Raw genomic sequence first — 15264 nt, 5'->3', positions numbered from 1 at the left:
AAGGGAGGAGAGGTGAAGATTTTTTAAAAACAGGCAAGATTTGGGGCACCTGGGTGGCTCAGTGGGTTAAGCCTCTGCCTTCAGCTCAGGTCATGATCCCAGGATCCTGGGATCGAGCCCCGCATGGGGCTCTCTGCTCAGCAGAGAGCCTGCCTCCACCTCTCTCTCTGCCTGCCTCTCTGCCTACTTGTGATCTCTGTCTGTCAAATAAATAAATAAATTCTTAAAAAAAAAAAAAGAATACTTCTTAAAAAAAAAAAACAGGCAAGATTTGTGTATTTCTCTCAGCTTAAGAGATTGGAATGAAGTTTATCTTCAGCATTCATTAAGAGTAAAAGAAACATCTTTAACAAGAGGATTTGGGGAATGTATTTCCTCTAGTCACAGAAACCACATTCGAAGCCATTCTGATGGACTGGGTTGGCCACACTGAAAACGGAAGACACAACAATACATACCAAAGCAGTTACCCTACAAAGATGGGTACAATGTATTAAGAGTAGGCAGGGATAAAAAGGCTTAAAATCTGGACTAAATAAAATGTGAAATAACTAAAAGCTAGAAAAAACTAAATATCTAAAACTGGATCTATAATTAAATTACTGAATGGTTATATTCTGGGATATTTATATAGGCAATAAGATGGTACACAAATGTTTAGAATAACACAGGAAAATATTTAATTAAGATAGAAGATTCAAAAGTGCTCACCCACATCCCCTTTCCCTTCCATATATAGAAAAAAACTAGCCTAAAAGAAGCAATTAAAATGTTGACTACTGAGATTACTGGTAATTTTATTTTTATTATTTTTTTAAAAGATTTTATTTATTTGACAGAGAGAGAAAACACAAGCAGGGGGAGCGGCAGAGGGAGAGGGACAAGGAGACTCCCCGCTGAGCAGGGAGCTGCACATGGGACTTGATCCCAGGACCCTGGGCTCATGACCTGAACTGAAGGCAGATGCTTAACTGAGCCACCCAGGTGCCCCAAGATTACTGGTGATTTTAGCTTTCATCTTCATAATTTCTAAATTTTCTTTTTTTTTTTTTTCCAAATAGTAGATAAGTTTTATTTTTATGGACAGATTTCTTCAGGTATCAATAAACATTATTAAAAGCCTAAAACAAGTTGTTATGAACAATTTCTACAGATATTATAGACACAGACATATACATTGTTCTGAAAGCATATGCAATTATTTCATTTTATTTATTTTTTTAATTTCTAAATTTTCTACAATAAATCTAATGTTATAGTCATAAAAATCTATTGAACTCACACAATTCTAGCCTACACCTTTATGAAATATTTATAAGAACATCCATTGTCTAAATTGGCTAGATTTAAGACCTGAAAAATGTTTTCCTATTTAAAATACACCAATGGGGGCGCCTGGGTGGCTCAGTGGGTTAAGCCGCTGCCTTCGGCTCAGGTCATGATCTCAGGGTCCTGGGATCGAGTCCCGCGTCGGGCTCTCTGCTCAGCGGGGAGCCTGCTTCCCTCTCTCTCTCTCTCTGCCTGCCTCTCCATCTACTTGTGATCTCTGTCTGTCAAATAAATAAAAAAAAAAAAAATCTTTAAAATACACCAATGTAACATTCTTATTCTTTTACTAATTCAGAAGGCCTTTTTCCAGATTATAGCAAGTATCCACAGCCTGAGAATTACAAACAAGGTAAGACCTGGAGGGCAATAAGGGTACAAAACAACAGAAAGCTGCACCATGAACTCTACTCTACATAGCTAGAACTACGTCTCATTGGCCATCCTCCACCCACTAGATATCAACATGGCCAGCACACAGCACCCCACTCCAGGCAGCACAGATCACGTCACATGCTATACAAAGAACATGCCTGGGGTACCACAAAGCCAATAACCACTGGAGTTGTACCATCATAGCTCTGCCTATCATACGGAAGGCCCTGAGTTATACGGAAGGCCCTGAGTTAGGTTCTTGGCCTATATAGAGATTCTGCCCAGCTTTAAGAATGCTACATCCTTGGGGCACGTGGGTGGTGTAGTTGGTTAAGTGTTGGAGTCTTGGTTTCAGCTCAGGTCATGATCTCGGGGTCGTGAGACTGAGCCCCACGTCGCGCTCCATGCTCAGCTCAGAGTCTGCTGGAGATACACTCCCTATGCCCCTGTCCCTGCTCACAGTCTCTCTCTCTAACATGAATAAATAAATCTTTTTTTTAAAGATTTTATTTATTTATTTGACAGAGATCACAAGTAGGCAGAGAGGCAGACAGAGAGAGAGGGGGAAGCAGGCTCCCCGCTGAGCAGAGAGCCCAAAGCAGGGCTGGATCCCAGGACCCTGAGATCATGACCTGAGCCGAAGGCAGGGGCTTAACCCATTGAGCCACCCGGGTGCCCCTATTTTTAATTTTTTTTAAAGATTTTATTTGCTTGAGAGAGAGCACGCACACATGCAAGAGAGAAAGAGTGCGTGGTGGGGGTGCAGCGGGAGAGGCAGAGGCAGACTCCCTGCCGAGTAGGGATCCTGATGCTGGATCCCAGGACCCTGGAACCATGACCTAAGCCGAAGACAGATGTTTAACTGACTGAGCCACCCAGGTGCCCCTATACTTTATTTATTATTTTAAGATTTATTTGTTTATTTTAGGGAGAGAAGGTGTGTAAGCCATGAGTGGGGGGTGGGGCAGAGGGAGAAAATCTCAAGCGGACTCCTCGCTGAGCATGGAGCCTGACTTGTAGCTCCATCCCATGACCCTGAGATCATGACATGAGCTGAAATCAAGAATCAGACCCTCAACCGACTGAGCCACCCAGACGCCCCAGCATGTACACTTTAAACATGTGCAGTTTGGCCTTCTCTGCTTTGATGCAAGGGAGGCACTAGCAGTCTTTCCCAGGATTGTTTCTGTAGCAGCAGTGCAAACATAAACACAACAAGGGATGGTTGTGTCTAATTGGACTATTTGCCATTAGTACGTGAAGTCAGCATGCTATTTTTGTGGAAATTGAACTGCATTAACTAATTGCCTCTTTTATTTCTGTCTTTGATAATGTTCCTGTTTGATTCTGATAAAATCTACTGCAGTCATTTTAACTTACAAGATCCTAATACCACTACACTAACTAGTTCCACATTTGAAAGACAGCCTATCTAGAGTAACTTGTCAAGAATGTAGCATTCTTTCTTTTTTTTTTCAAGATTTATTTGGGGCACCTGGGTGGCTCCGTGGGTTAAAGCCTCTGCCTTTGGCTCGGGTCGTGATCCCAGGGTCCTGGGATCGAGCCCCGCATTGGGCTCTCTGCTCAGCAGGGAGCCTGCTTCCCTTCCTCTCTCTCTGCCTGCCTCTCTGCCTACTTGTGGTCTCTCTCTCTGTCAAATAAATAAATAAAATCTTTAAAAAAAATAAAAAATAAAGTGTACAAGGTCATGTGTATACATATGCATGTGTGTGTACCTACACATACCTACATCCTTATGAAACCATCACATCAAGATAATGAAATATCCACCACCCACAAAATGTCATTGAGCTAGCATTTTTTAAATATTCTGTGTGACTTAAGTGGGAAGCAGGCATAAGGACTGAAGCTGGATACTGAAGAACAACGATTGTTTCAAGAGAAGCTCTGTGTGATCAACAACGTAAATTAGCCACTTTTCCTCAAGGAAAATTTTCTTTAGTTGTTTTATATATTTTGCTCAAGTTTTTGGTTGTTTAAGGTAGGAAGATAAATCTGGTTCCTGTTACTCCACCTTGACCAAAAGCATAAGTCTACAGAGTTACTTTCCCTCCCCAAATTTGCCTTTCTTAAGTCTGTATGGTTAATGTAATGCTTGTTCCTTCCAGGCCCTACAGACTGGAGCCAATCTTTTTCCAGAGAGGAGTCCTGGCATGTTCAGCCTGTCCAGCAGCAGACTGTCCACAACCCTCGATTATTTTGGTTATACTGCCCGGAACGTGTGGTAACTGGAACAGGACCTAGCACTCTCAGTGTGAAGGGGGCCTATCTACCAAGGTTACATGCAAGACAGTATGACAATCTCTAGTGCAAGAGGGAGGTGTGATGGAGTAAAATGACCACTGTAGTCGGAAGACTCAGGTTCACGTCCTGGCTTAACACTTTATACTTGTGTGACTTTGGCAAGCTCACTCATCATGAGCCCTACTTTCCCCATCGGTGGACAGGCGCAATAGTATATCTCACAGGTGGCTGTGAGGAGAAAATGAAATAATGGATAAGAAAACACTTTGTAGTCTCTAAGGTACTATACAAAGATAAAATGACAATGAAGTTTATTTCCAATACTCCCAAAAGTCCTCAATCTTTCTAACATTCCATGTTCCAAACCTTTAAGCTACCAATATATTAAAAACTCTTCCATGAGTATTAACTAATAAAAAAACTGTCTCACCTTCAAAGTATAACTTTAATTATTTTCCCTCTTACTACACAGTCTGAATCATGAAATTATTTACAAATGAGGGCCAACATCATTTCAAAAACCCATCCTAAATCTAATTTACTCATTACTTAGCTCACGTGTAAGCACCTGGAAGACTACTTTTATTCTTGGAATTTGGGCACTGCAGGAGTGACAAAAACATATTATCTGGGAACTATGCCACATATCAGGCTAAAACCATAATTTTAAAAACCTTAGCAGATTCATAAATGACATATGTTACTTACTTCTGTAACGTTGTGGCAAGAAGTACAATAATATTTGCCTTCATCAGTAAGACCCCAAGAGACAGCAGCACACTGAGTGCACCTTTCTTTGAACTCTTTCTATAGGAGAAGACAGGAAAGGTGTTACCATTAAACCATATCCAATACATTGCACCTAAACCCTACAGTTCTACCTAAAGTGTTCCCTGCAATTTTACCCTACAGATAAAAAACAAACAAAAAACCCACAGAAAATAAAAAATGTACCAGAGAGACTAACTATAAACAAAAAGAACAGCTCAGTCTTCTGAATAGTCTGAAATGGAATTAAATGATTTAAAAAATTTCTAAAATATGCTGTGAGGAGAAAAAAAAAAAAAAAAAGAAAAGGTGGTGGGGTAAAAAAGAAAAAAAAAAAAAAAAAAGGATGAGTTAATAAAGCTCCTGGAGAGTGCCCTGAGGAAAAAAAGAGGACGGGATTTAAGTAAAGAGAAGACTCTAAAAATAAAAATTGCATACCATCTGGAACTTTCGCAATGACACTAAAAGCACATACCACAAAAGAACCGGCTTTTTGGGGTTGTTCCAAGTTTCAATTTATTCATTCAGCAATAGAAGGAAAATCGCCTATGTATGCACTAGGCATTTAGCTGGGTGCCAGGGATTCAGTGGTGAGCAAAAGAGACACGATCCCTACTGCAGCGAATACAGGTCAGTGGTGAGACGTAACTACTAATGTCATTGACCCAGAACGTACAGACGTCCGTCATCCGTCGCTCCATAAACATTTACTGAACGTTTGTAACAAGCTAGGCCTTCTATCACCGCAATGCGTCTGTGCGCACAAAGACCGGCCCTCAACAACTGGTCCCGAACTCCCCGGTCCTTGACCTCATCGCCGATCTAACTGCCGAATACGGCCAAAGAACGCAGCATTTCATGTACGTCAAAACTGAACGCCGAATCTATTTCAGCGAGTCGGGAAAGTTTGCAGTGACTCCGGAGCATTACCTGGAGTGAGTAAAACCCGAATTTGGAATCCGTCCCCAGACCGCGGCGAGGATCCGCAGAGACACCGGGCGGGGGTGGGGGGACTTACTCAGAGGCCAGCCCGTTCCAGCCCGGCCCTCCCACGCCCACCCCGGGATCAAAGGGAACTTGTGGGTGGCCCGGTCCACAGGGGATGGGCCTCGTGGGTGGCCACCCCATAAAACCCACAACTCCATCCCCCTCCTGAAACACACCCACACGGACTAACGCCCCGCCCTCCCTTCACCCACAACCTCACCCAGCGCCCCAAAACGCGCGCACGCCCGGCCCGCCAGCCCCATCCCTTTCCCCGCCCCGCGGCCTTCCGCCCGCCCTCCTCCGGCCAGCGGCCACCCCCACAGTCAGTCGGCGTCCTCCAGCCTCTTCCCTCCGTCTCACTCCCCTCCCGCCCCGCCGTCCGGCCCGCCGGCTCCCGGCTCGCTCACCGCTTCCTCCAGGTCCATAACCGCGCCGCCGCCGCCGCCGCCCTCGCCGGGCCCGTTATCCCGGCAGCGAGCGCAGCTTCCGGGAGCGCTGGCAGGAACCCGCCGGGCGGAAACCGAGGCCGCGGGTTCGGGTTCCGGACGCCTGGGGACGCGGGGTCGTCTCCGCTCGCTCCGGGAAGGAAGCTCCGCTACCTCTGCAGCCCCCTCCCAGACTTCATGCCTTTCCCCGGTCCAGGTAACTGGAGCCGACCTCGGGAAGAAACGCGGCGCGCCGACTGCGGAGCTGATTCGGTCCCGCTCGGCTTGTTGCGGCACCCTCTTCCCCCGCACGCTGCCGGGGAGGCGGTGGCTGCCCGCCCGCCCCAGCCTGGACGGCGGCGGCTCCCCGAGTCCGCTCCATTCCGGCTCTCACTGGCACGGGAGGGGCATGGGGTTCTGGAGGAGGGAGCAAGGCTGCTGAGGTAGACCTGGGTGCAGTCACCGTTTCCTGCTTCCCGTGCCTCAGTTTCCTCCTCTGTAAGCATCCGCTACTGCGTACTCGTATTAGGCGAGGATTTTACTTGGAAGCTGTTGGAGGAATTACACGATACGACTTATGTTTGAGACACCAGTGTGACCCTTGCGGGGAGAAGGCTGATGGGGGCGAGGGCAGAAGGCAAGTCAGACCAGTGAAATAATCCAGACAAGATCCCATGGGAGCTTGAACCAGGTGAAAGCACTAGAGACTTGAGAATTACAGAGATTCTGGAAATACAGATTGTGAAGGGAGAGCCGTAAGGATATCTTGATGGACAGGAGGAGGGCGGTAGGAGAAAGACGCAAGGGTGACCCCAAGGTTTCTGCCCTGAGCATTGGGAGGGTGAGGTCTGAGTAGGGGCAGGCTGTGGGTGGGACCGTTTGGGGGTAGGGTAGAGGAGGAACCAGGAGTTTGATTTTGGACCTGCTAAGTTAGAGATGCTGCTAAGACTTCGAGGCAGGATGAAAAAACAAATTGACATTGGAGTCCAGCATTCTCAGTTGGATTCTGGACTGGAGATATACACTCGAGAGTCCTCTCTATCCAGATGGTATTTAAAGTCACGAGACTAGAGAAGAATAGAGAGGAACTGGCTCTCTATTCACTCACTCATTTACTTGTCGATTCATTTATTTCCCCAAGTTAATTAAGCACCCACTGCATGCCAGGCACTGTGCGAGCAATTGGGAAATGAGAGGTAAAGAGTCCCAGTCTTCAGGAGAACCCCCAGTCCCCTGGAGAAGTCCGTCTCATTATTTTAGCATGGCACTAGACAAATGTCCTGTCCATTTATGTCACCCATGTCATTTGCCAGGCGTGGCTCTGTGCAACTTCAGACTCTGAAAAACCTTCCCTATCCTTACAGCATGAGGATTGCCCTAAGAACAGCTTGGTGATAAACCTTTTATTTTCTAGATCTCTCGTGATTTCAGATGTTGAAATATTAGAACAGGAAGGGACAGTACTGAATGCACAGCTGAAGAGTTAATGTATTGAACTAAAATACGAGATCAGGAATCTTTATCTTTTTGTTTATTGCTGATATATCCAGGACCTGGAATAGTACTTAGCTAACAGGAAGTGATTGATAAATATTTGTTGAGTGGATGAATGACTTTGTAAGATTTTCATGTATATGCAAAATGGTTGAAACATGACATACCTTGATTTGAGACTTTGGACATGTGATTTCACAGAAATTGAATCACAGATTTTTCCAGCCATTCCTTCACAGAAAATGGAGGGTTTTGAGCAAAGTCAGCCCTTTGGAAGAAAATGTTTTCTTAGACTATAAGACTTAAAGGAGGGTTTTAGCAGAAAAGCTTTAGTATGCAGTTCTTAAAACCTCTGACTCAGGTGCCATTTTTGCTTATCAGATTGGCACAGATTTTTTTTTTTCTTTTTGGTCTAATGGAAATTATCAATGGTGGAAGTGCTCAGTGAACTGGTTTCTGCCTTATGGCGCAGGTGAGCTTGAATGTGGGTATATTTCTTTTCTTTTTTTTTTTATTTTATTTATCCATTTGAGAGAGCCAGAGCCAGAGCAAGAGCATGAGGGGGAGGGCAGAGAGAGAGGGAGAAGCAGACCCCCCCCCCAACGAGTAGGGGGCTCCATTCCAGGACCCCAAGATCATGACCTGAGCCGAAGGTAGATGGTAACCATCTGAGGCACCCGGGCGCCCTGTAGGTAAATTTCTGGAAAACTGTTGAGCTACATAGAGGTGGTATGGTGGAGCAATATCGAGGTAACTCCAAGAAGAGGAAACAGAAATAAAATTAGGGCAGAGATAATAAATCTTTAAAGGGACTGAGGAGTCTGGGCCAGTATTTTACTGAACACCTTGACTGAATGTATTAACATGTCTAAAGAAAGAATGTGTATATCAGAAAGAAATATGTTTAACTCTCCAAACCTAATAAAGGTGGACCTAAATCCTAGCAAGGACCCCAGCTCTGCTCTTATGCACAAGAAGCTGCTATACCCAAGGTTCCACATAAGTAACAGACACAGAAACCAACACTGATCATTACTCAATTCTGTAATAGAGCCAGTAACTCTAGGCCGAGAAATTTGAAATGTTGATGTGATGGACAAATTCCTAGAAAAATACAAGTTACTGAAAGGTATATAGAAGAAATAGAAAATCTGAACAATTTATTTAAGAAGTATATTCTAGGGACTCCTGGGTGGCTCAGTTGGTTAAGCAGCTGCCTTCGGCTCAGGTCATGATCCCAGCGTCCTGGGATCGAGTCCCACATTGGGCTCCTTGCTCGGCGGGGAGCCTGCTTCTCCCTCTGCCTCTGCCTGCCATTCTGTCTGCCTGTGCTCGCTCTCTCTCCCTCTCTCTCTGACAAATATATAAAATCTTAAAAAAAAAAAAAGAAGTATATTCTATGTATAAAATAACCTCACTAAGAAAACCCCAATTTCATATGAGTTAAACATAGTAAATTCTACCAGATGTTTAAGAAAGAAATATTACCCATCATACACAGACTTCTAAAGAATGGGAAAAGTGAGTGCATTTACCAGAACATCTTATAAGGCTAGCATAACCTTGACATCAAATCATGGCAAGGATATTTGAAATAAAGTAAAAAAGTCCATTCTGTTTCAGAAGCAGATGTAAAAACTCCAAACAAAATATCAGCAAATTGAATGCAAGTCTTTTGTTATATTGGGCAATACAAAAATTAATTTGAAATGGATCACAACCCCACATGTACTAAGTAAAGCTATAGAGCTTCTAGAAAAAGAATCAGAAAGTATCTCTCTGACTTGAGACAGGGCAGATTTCCTGAAAAGCACAGTCCTAAAAGCACTATTCATGAAAGAAAAGATTGTTACATTGGACTTCATTAAAATGAAGAACTTTAGTTCATCAAAAGACATTGTTAAGGCAACCCAAAGACTGAGAAAAGGTATTTACAATGGATAAACTCAACAAAAGACTTATATCCACTACAAATAAAAAAAAAAATAGGCACTATTTCACAAAGAGGATAGTTAAAAGATCAATGAATACATGAAAAGCTGCTCAACATTATGATTCACCAGAAAAACACAAATTAAAAAGCACAAGGAGATGCTACAATACATCCACTGGGATGGCCAAAGTTAAAATGACAATATAGGGCACCTGGGTAGCTCAGTGGGTTAAGCCTCTGCCTTCGGCTCAGGTCATGATCTCAGGGTCCTGTGATTGAGTCCCTCATCGGGCTCTCTGCTCTGCAGGGAGCCTGCTTCCTCCTCTCTCTCTCTCTCTCTCTCTGCCCGCCTCTCTACCTACTTGTGATCTCTGGCTGTCAAATAAATAAATAAAATCTTCAAAAAAAATGACAATATTGAGGCTTGGCAAAAACATGGATAAACTCAGTCTCTTCTACATTGCTGATGGGAGTGTAAACTGGCAGAAATGTTTTGGAAAATTGGAGGAAATGCTAACTGTCTGCTAATTACAACTCAGCAATTCTACCCTTTGATACATTCCCAAGAGAAATTAGTACATGTGTTCACCAAAAGATACAGGCAAGTATCTTCGTTAAGCTTTCTTTATAATAGCCCCAAATTACAATGACCAAATGTCCGTCAGTGGGAGAATCAATAGCAAATTGTGGTAGTCATACCATGGAATCCTATACAGGAATAAGAAAGAATGAATTCATGCTACAGGCAACAACACAGATGCATCTCACAGAATCATGACGTGCAAAAGAAGCCTGTGGTGGATTTAAAGTGGACGTACGTTCTTTCCCGTCTTCCCATTGGAAGATGCAGTCCTTTTCCTGCCCCTTGAATCAGCCGTCGTCTTGTGGCCGGCTTGGAGCCACAGAATGCTGAGTCAATGGTGTTGTCTAACTTCCAAGCAGTGTCTTTGCAGCTTTTGCTTTTCCTCAAATGTGCTGTCCTGAAAGCCAGCGGCAAGAAGTCCAACTCCCTTGAGACAACCATGCTGTGAGGAAGCCCAGTCGCGCCATGTGTACTAGGGAGGCGACACAGAGGACTGAAGTGTCAGACGTATGAGTGAAGTCTTCTGGGATCTCCCAGCCTAGCCGGTCACTGGCTACATGCAGCCCCTGCCCCATGCTACCTGGAACAGAAAACCACCCAGCCAAGTCCTGCCCCAATTCCTGACTGACAGAATTCCAAATCAATACAATGGTTTTTGTTTTTAAGCCAATAAAAACAAAGTAATGTACTTTGTTACAATACATACTAGTTTGTTACAAAGTAATGGATAAGCCACAGGAATTGGTTTTTCGAACTGGAATGTTCTATAACAAAACCCTAAAATTCACGCCCAGAACTAATCCAATCCAAAAGCCTCCTCCTCCAGACAGCAACCTCTCAGAAAAGAGTTTTGAGCATATAATGATGTATATTATAGGTTGCTCATAAATATCCATATAAGTTAAAATATTATTAATGTAAATAACCTCCCTTTCAATGAAAGTATTAGGAACATTGTAATTAAACTAATCTTGTCTTAACACTGTGTGATAGAGATTTGTAGTTCTTGTCTTAAATTTAGTTTACTTTAGTACTTCTTTTTAAAGGGATCATAACAGAAAAAGACACCTCACAAAAAAAAAATATTTTCATGCCAATGGGAACATTTGCAAACATTCATTCTCAAAATGCAGTCTCCATAGAACACCTGTTTTCCAAAGAAGTGGTTGCTTTTTCATTCCTTAAGCAATGGGGAGCCTAGCATGTGCCAGACACTGTTTTAGGCATATGGAATAAAGCAATGGACAGAAACAGTCTCTACCTCATGAAGCTTACATTCTAGCTGGCAGAGACACATACTAAATACATAAGCAAATTACTAAAAAAATATGTCAGGAGGCTAAAAACTTCCATGAGGAGAAAGCAGAACATGAAAATAGAATAGACAGGAGGAAAGGTTGGAGGTGGGAGTTGCTATTTTATTTTATTTTAAGATTTATTTACTAAATTTAGAGAAAGGGGAGGGGCAGAGGGAAAGGGAGAGAAATCCTCAAGCAGATTCCCTGCTGAGTGTAGAGCCTGACATGGGGTTCCATCCTAGGACCCTGAGATCACAACCTGAGGCAAAATCACGAGATTTGAAAGAAGCGGTGGACTGAGCCATGCAGATAGGTGGGGGATCGGCACTTCAGGTGCAAAGCCCTTGAGACGGTGAGGTGACCCTGAGAAAGCAAGGAGGTGTGTGGCCGAGACCATGAGGTCAGAGAGGAGACCGGGCCAGATCAGGGATATAAGGTCTTGGGGATTATAGGAAGGACATCGGGTTTTATTCTCAGTGAGATGGAAGACAGAAGAGTGACAGCAACTGACTCATATTTTAGAAGGATCTCTCTAGGGATGAGGAGAGTAAGGGGGGAGTAGGGGGACGTAAGGGAAGGAGGAGCAGGCGGGAGGCGGCCATGCTCACCAACGCAGGAGGAGCAGGAGGAAGCAGGGAGGTCACTTCAGGGGCCACTGAAGTAGCCCATGTGTGGGCTGAGGGCAGGGTGAAGGGGCAGACACTGAGGAGAAACAGTCAATCTCTGGGCAGATTTCAAAGGCACGGACAGTCTTTCTGATAGACCGGATGCGGGGGGTGAGAGAGGACAGGGAAGGTGACCGCAAAGTTCTGGGTCCGAACCTGCGTGAGAATGCAGTTGCCATCTGTGGAGACCGGGAAGACGCATGTGCGCGTCATGACCGAGCGGAGGCCGGAATCAGGAGTTGGCTGGGACGCTTAAGTTAGTGCTGTGTACTCAGTATCCAGGCGGTGCTGTTGAGTCGAAGAGTTTGATGTTCAGGGGGAAGCGAACGGCTGGGCGTCAGGAGCGTGGATGAAATCATCAAGGCTGTGTGGCCAGAAAGGTCCAAGGACCGAGACCCAGCCCCTCTGACATACTGAAGTAGGGAGCGAGAAGGAGGCTGAGAGCGTTATCACTGGGAGGCAGCGTAAAGCCGAGGCAGAGTTTTGTTTCTCCGGATTGGTTTCGTGGCTCTCTTGTTTCAGGCACGGGGAGACGGGGAATGATTGCAGGGGCTCTCACCGAGCTGGGGGGGGGCTGGGTCAGCAGCTCAGGCAGAAGGACCGGCCGCAGCAGAGACGATGCAGCCATGACGGGACCAGGAAGGGAGGGCCTGCGGCGCAGGCACAGCGCGGACGCGAGGAAAGGGCTCCTCTGACTGTTTCTGGTGAGACGGCAAGGAGGTCATGAGCAGAGCGTGGGAGTCGGGAGGGCTGCTCGAGGCCCGAGGAAGGGTCAGAGCTGTAACACCTCTGGGCAAGGGGAGAGTTAAATCAGAAATCGGCTAAATTGCCAGGCACCTTTAGGGGTCCCCCTGGACATCTGAGATCGTAAATGTGAGGATAAGGCCGCCCAGCACACCCGGCCACGCGGCTGTGCGCGTTGTCGAAACAGCCCCTTTACCCCCGAAGGGACAAATTAAGTGTATTCACAATTTCGGAAAACACCTCCCAAGTGGCGTTACTACGGACAGCCTCTCATCATTGCAGGAATACTTGCCTTTTTGTTTCACGAGAAAAAAGATGATTCACCTGTAAGTCTGACAGGTCTTCTGAGTCTTTTGCCACGCGACAGACAACAGGCTTCTGTGCAGAACAAAGGATGTTTGTGGACATTCGGATGGGTTACGGTAAGGATCTCCTGACATCTGAAAGGTCCCGAGTTTATAAAATCAACGATGCCCAGGGCATTCCACAGCCACACGTGCCCCTCTGCCTGTCGCTTCCGCTGCCCTTCGCCGCTGGCGAAGGAGGTACCCGCGAATCTCCCCGACCGTCTGCAGCCTCATCCCAGAGCTCTTCCGCCATTTTGTCAAAGTGGTTCTAGTCGGTGGTTCCATGGATATGGTATCTCCAAGTCGCTTTCGTATGAAAGATGCGACTTACTGTGGAGAACGTACATTCTCTGATGCACCTTCCCACGAAGCCCCTCAGAAGCCATCTTTCCCATGTTCCATGACTGAAATGGAATCCAGCCGCTACCGGGAGCAGGGACTTGTTGGAAATATCTATATTTCTTCCTGCTGGATAGCAAACCTTCACGTTGCAAACCTGAGACATGTAACGCTCATTTTCTTCTAAATTTTCAGCAGTTTCTGCGTCTTATAAAAGTATTTGCAACAGTATTTGTCATCCGCTCTTTCCACCATATCTATCATGGCAGAATGATAGAAAACAGATAAATATAAACTATAACTTCAGGGAGTGATACACGCTTTAAAGCCAGGTAAGCATATAGGGTGAGTGGGGTGGGGTGAAGTGAGTAGAATTTTTACAGGGTCATGAGGAAGACTTCTCCGAAGGAGGGACCATCGAGCCAAGCTGGGAATGTGGAGAGAGCCATGCAGGAATGTGGGGAAATGTATTCCAGGGAGAGTGAAAAGGCCCTGCGGCTGGACTAGGCTTGGTGTGTTTGAGAAACAAAAGGAAGCCAGTGTGGCCAGGATAATGGGTAAGAGGTAGAGCTGTGGGCCTCGGGGTGAGAGCACTGGGCAGGGCCCTGACTGCCCGGAGGTCTCCTGGCCCCACAGAACTGATATCAGCCAGTACATCCATAGTCTGTCCCATGCATGATACCAGAGGTTCCTGGTAGATCGCACCTCCTGGTTACCACACTGGCTCCCACCAGGGAAGAAGGAAGGGAGAAGGGACACCTCATGGATCAACAGGGGGGCCGGTCAGCAGGGCACGGCTGCCTTGTACTTCCCACTTAACCGGGTGCCGGTCTGTGGGGATGATAGCCTTCATGGAATTTTGGCTCAGAGAGGCTGGGGAGAGCTTGGGGGAGCAGACAAGTGGGGGCCCCACACAAGTACTAGCCAAGCATTTGGGGCTTTGTTGGAATAGCAGTACTTCCTCCCCGGGTGGGAGGCTGCAAGGAAGGAAGGGCCCAAAGATTCCAGAGTGTAGCTCCCATTTTTCACCCTTCATACCCAATTTCACTTGCATTGAAGGGTGTGTGTTTGTCAAAACCCACCACAGGCCTTCCACTCAAGGGCATTAACCACCGGGTGTTCTTAGTAAAGTGGGAGCTAATGTGTATCTAGCATTTTCTGAGCCAGGTACCATTCTAGACTGGTTACCCATGAACCCCATTTTCTGGACAAGAAAATGAAATCAAAGGTTATCTAAAATTTGTGGAAGTGTCTAAGCTAGGAGCCAAAACCACATAGCCTAGTAGTGCCCACAGTTTGGGCCACCACACCCTGAGCCTCTCAGGAAGGATTGGGCTCAACACCATTAGACCTGGTGCTTCACAAAAGGCTTTTGTGACTTAGCCAATAAGATACTGAATATGAAAGAATCAGATGACACTGGAAGGATCAGGAAATATTTGAACATAATTGCTCTTGGTTGAATAGCAGCTGAGAAACAATTCATTACCACACACAATATCATTATTGAGAGAAATTCTCCATTTTGAGACTACAAGTTAACCTAGTGGCTACTGATTTATTGAGGAAGTTATTGGAGAAGTTGGGTGCATTTCCTTCTGTCAAGCCATAGCTCCAATAGGGGCATTACTTAATTTGTGAGAACATATCAAAAGCACGCACCAATAATTTCTGAAAACCAACAAATGACTTAGAAGTTATTAGACTGATTTGGT

General features: G+C 45.4%; 1 protein-coding gene across 2 annotated transcripts in view; it reads right to left on the bottom strand.

Annotated features, from left to right (window-relative positions):
• TAF1B (TATA-box binding protein associated factor, RNA polymerase I subunit B) overlaps nt 1-6171 on the bottom strand; it is a 73546-nt gene extending 67375 nt beyond the window's left edge. For both annotated transcript variants that reach the window (XM_032866827.1, XM_032866826.1), the window contains exons 1-2: nt 6129-6171; nt 4675-4773 (exon numbers count right to left, since the gene is read on the bottom strand). In XM_032866827.1, the coding sequence (XP_032722718.1) occupies nt 4675-4773; nt 6129-6146 (117 nt within the window). In that variant the 5' untranslated portion in view covers nt 6147-6171. The remainder of the gene's footprint in view (nt 1-4674; nt 4774-6128) is intronic.
• Nucleotides 6172-15264: the final 9093 nt, after the last annotated feature.

The sequence above is a fragment of the Lontra canadensis genome, unplaced genomic scaffold, assembly GCF_010015895.1.
Source record: "Lontra canadensis isolate GAN:19392208 unplaced genomic scaffold, GSC_riverotter_1.0 scaffold32, whole genome shotgun sequence".
Taxonomy (NCBI): Eukaryota; Metazoa; Chordata; class Mammalia; order Carnivora; family Mustelidae; genus Lontra; species Lontra canadensis.
The sequence above is the reverse complement of the archived record's forward strand: the minus strand, read 5'-3'. Positions and strand labels throughout refer to the sequence as shown.